The sequence below is a fragment of the Urtica dioica genome, chromosome 7, assembly GCF_054948205.1.
Source record: "Urtica dioica subsp. dioica isolate 48M chromosome 7, U.dioica_male_clone48M_v1_H2, whole genome shotgun sequence".
NCBI classification, from domain to species: domain Eukaryota; kingdom Viridiplantae; phylum Streptophyta; class Magnoliopsida; order Rosales; family Urticaceae; genus Urtica; species Urtica dioica.
In genome coordinates, this window is record NC_142762.1 from 11,881,299 (window position 1) to 11,885,529 (window position 4,231).

Here is a 4,231-nt window from a genome sequence, read left to right on the forward strand (position 1 = left end):
TGGAAGATTTGTTCGCTGAGTTGGAAGTAGAATTGTACCCTGGGTGCAAAGAGTTTTCGTCTTTGTCGTTCTTGGTTTCGTTGATGCACATCAAAGTCACGAACCATTGGACGAACAAGTCGTTTACAGAATTGTTGCAGCTCTTGAGGAAGTCTCACCCAATTGGTAATCGAATTCCGGAAAAACACTACGAGGCAAAGGCGAAGCTGAAGCGTTTCAGCATGGGATATGATATGATTGACGCGTGCATCAACAATTGTGTGTTATTTCGGAAAGATCTCGAGAAAGCTGAAGTGTGCCCAATTTGCAATGAGAGCAGATGGAAGCCAACGGGGAAGAATGTATCACAAAAGATATTACGATACTTTCCCTTGAAAGATCGATTGAAGTGATTGTACGCTTCTCGACACACGTCGCTTGAGATGCAGTGGCATGAACGAGATCGCGTCAAAGAAGAAGGCGTTTTGCGACATCCAACAGATGGTTCGACGTGGAAGAATCTAGATGAGAGACACCCAAATTTCGCTGCAGAGCCTCGTAACGTACGTCTGGGACTAGCTTCTGATGGGTTCAACCCGTTTGGGGAAATGAGTCTAGCGTATAGTATGTGGCCCGTGGTACTAACTGCGTACAACTTGCCACCTTGGTTGTGCATGAAAAAAGAGTACTTGATGCTAACGCTTTTGATACCTGGACCGAGCTCACCTGGAAAAGACATGGACGTATTTTTAGAACCACTAGTTGAAGAGCTGAAAGAATTGTGGGATAATGGATTCCAAGTGCGAGACGGGGCGAACGATGAAGTGTTTCGGTTGCGTGCCGCGCTTCTATGGACGATAAACGACTTTCCGGCTCGATCGTATTTGTCAGGATGGAGTGGCCAAGGGTATCTTGCTTGCCCCACGTGCAACATTGAGACGCCATCTATGAAAATTAGAAACAGGATTGTCTACTATGACCATCGTCGATTCTTGCCTACGCCTCACCGATTGAGGAAAAGCACTGATCACTACGTAAATCGTCACGAGAAGCGCCTGAAACCTGTCAAGTTGACTGCGCAAGACATACTCGATCAGTTGACTAGTGTGTCTTCCACGAAAACCGGCAAGAATATCGGTAAACGAAAACGTGCTGAGTGCGAATTGAATTGGACCAAAAAGAGCATCTTTTATAAGTTGTCTTACTGGTCAGAATTGGAGTTGAAGCACAACATGGACGTCATGCATATAGAGAAGAACGTGTGCGAGAATCTTCTCGGGACGATGCTCAGCTTGGAAAAGAAGAACTACGATACGGAGAAGTCGAGATTTGACTTGATGGACTTGAAAATCAAGTCTTCTCTGCACTTGAGACAACAAAGGAATGGGTGGTACAAACCGCCAGCAGCGTACACGTTAACGCTTGAGCAGAGACACCGGTTTACCGAGTTCCTTCAATCTGTTAAATTCCCAGACGGGCTCGCTGGAAATTTGAAGAAAAATGTAACTGCTGACGGGAAACTCACAGGTTTGAAGTCGCACGATTGTCACGTGATCATGCAGAGGCTGTTGGCTGATGGTATTCGCCCTTTTGTGCCAAAACCGATACAAGAGACGATCTCAGAGCTCTGCAACTTTTTCAAGTTGATCAGTTCTAGAACCCTGAGAGTGGACGATCTCGAAAAAGCGCAAGATTCAATCATTGAGATATTGTGTAAGCTTGAGATGATATTTCCGCCAGCTTTTTTCACGATCATGGTTCACGTGACAATTCATCTACCAGATGAAGCGTTGTGTGGCGGTCCAGTGCATATGCGATGGATGTACCCAATTGAGAGACACCTTGGAACGTTAAAACAATTTGTCAGAAATAGAGCTAGACCCGAAGGCTCCATTGCGGAAGCGTACGTTGTAGAAGAGGCATTGACATTTGTTGCAAGGTATCTCGAAGATAAGAAAACTGTCGATGAAGTTCAAGTGCGGGAACTTAGTGTTTTTCGATCTAAAAACTGTGTGCCTTACGGGATGATGAAGCCGATAGTTTTAGACGACGACCAAAAAGAGAAGGCGGAGTGGTACATTTTTACCAATTGTCCAGAAATCGATCCGTATTTGATGTAAGGGATTCTTTCATTTAAATATGTACATAATCTAGCTCATTGATTTACATCTAATTACGTAATGTTAACAGTGAGCATTTGGAACTTATACAAAATAACTCTGAAGCGTGAACTGCAGATTCTGATCTCGAAGCAATGCACAGAAAAGAATTCAAAATTTGGTTTGCTAAAAAGGTAAACCGAAAGGATTCATTTGCAAAAAATTGCTACTAAAATTGCTAATGACATCATCTTAATTTGTATATTCCAGATTTATGACATGAAAGTTAGTGGTTTCGACGTGTCTGAAGAACTTTACGCGTTGTCTACGGGATCTATGCAAATTGCTCATCAGTATCCGAGTTGCTTTGTGAATGGCGTGAAGTTCATCACTCGTCGTCGTGATAACCAACGAATCACCCAGAATAGCGGTGTTTGTGTGCCCTTGAACGACTTCAACTTTTACGGTCGAATGGAAGACGTAATCGTGCTGAACTATACACATAACTGTCGTGTCGTACTGTTCAAATGCATATGGTATGGTGACAAGTACAATGCAGGACGTGTAGTGCACGTTGATAAGACCACCGGAGCAACGATTTCGTATACCGCCAAAGAGTGGTTTACAGAAGAGCCGTTTATACTCGCGACTCAAGCGAAACAAGTGTTTTACATCCAAGATCTCGTTAAGGGTCGCGAATGGGAAATCGTTCAGGAATGCAATCAACGTGGGATATGGGACATTCCTGAAGTTGATCCGACCACTTCAGCATCGATTCCATTGACAATAGAATTGTCAAATATCGACCGTCTTAATCATCGACACGAAACTGCTACGGCCGAGCTTGTTAATGTCGTTGAAGATGATGAAGAAGTGGATGAAGAAGATGAGGCGCTTGCCGTTTTTGAGGGAGACGATGTTGATGTCGATACTAACATTACATTGAGTGACAACGATGAATGACTAACACCATGTAATAACCGTAGTCGTCGAATAGTAATTACATAGTAATTAAAAATACTAACTACAATTCATTTTGCAGGATGTCTACTTCAGGTCAGGACCCATCAGGAGGAGAGCGTGACCCCCCGCAGATGCCGAGGAAGAAGCGGGGACCAACGACTGGCGTCGTTTCTGCGAGAGCTCGTGTTGGGACCCCTGGAGCGAACACAGTTCGCTACGATCAGAATGCGCAGGCGTTCTACCAAGACGTCAGGGAGCAAAATCCGTTGATCGGGACGTTCCAAAACCGATTAGGAAACCTGATCAAGAGTACCATTCCAGTCGACCTCCCAGACTGGAATCATGTGCCTGCGCAGAGTGTGGCGGCTCTTATGAACTCGATTCATAACAAGTATAACTTCGTTTATGCACATCCCGAGAGTGGCGAGCTTGTGCCTGCAGATCCTATTCGCAACGAGATTGATATGGCTATCATTCGCGATGCGAAGAGGATGCGTCGTGGCCAGAAGTCGAGGTTGTCGCAGCTCTTCTTCAAGACATTTTGCGGGAGTAAGGATCTCGCTAAAAATGAAACTCCCGATGGCTACAACCAGGAAGCCTGGTTGAAAGCAATAGAGGTGTTCGACTCGCCAGAGCATAAGGTATGAGTTGAACTTCCGATGATTATTCGAATTTCTTAAAATTAAACTTCACGTATTTATGTCTTGCAGGCGAAATCTCTCCGCAACCGGGAAAATTCGAAGATGAAGAAGACGAAGGCGAGGCAAGGCTCGCTTAGTTTTTTTGGTCATCGCTCGAGGAACGTAAGTCTCTTAAAATTAATATGTAATATATATGTGATTCATATTTTAATGTTGAAAAATTACAGCGAAGAGAAGATGGGAGTATAGGCTCGGCTTTAGCGATATGGTTAGAAAAACACCAGGACGCTAAGGGATCGTGGACGACGGACTTCGCAAAGACGCAATACGTAAGTTAATTTTTTTTATTTACTATATTTAATTACTTTATTTCTTCTTATCTGATAAGTTTTTTGTGGTTTTATTTTGAAGGATCAAGTCGCTGCCCAGACGATAGATATTTTGCGGCAAGCGGAGGAGCAAAACATCGTGATCTCCCAAGAAGATGCGGAGATGTACGCGATGCGCGATGTTTTGGGAGTGCGCAGAGACTGGGAAGTCGGTTTAGGG

At 44.2% G+C, this 4,231-nt stretch overlaps 1 protein-coding gene across 1 annotated transcript; it reads left to right on the forward strand.

Moving 5' to 3' along the window:
• The first annotated feature begins 3,505 nt into the window (after positions 1–3,505).
• Positions 3,506–4,020, forward strand: LOC149390228 (uncharacterized). The gene is made up of 3 exons (XM_089619717.1): positions 3,506–3,682; positions 3,752–3,844; positions 3,910–4,020. Exons 1-3 carry the CDS (start codon positions 3,506–3,508, stop codon positions 4,018–4,020), a joined length of 381 nt encoding a protein of 126 aa, XP_089475843.1.
• Positions 4,021–4,231: the final 211 nt, after the last annotated feature.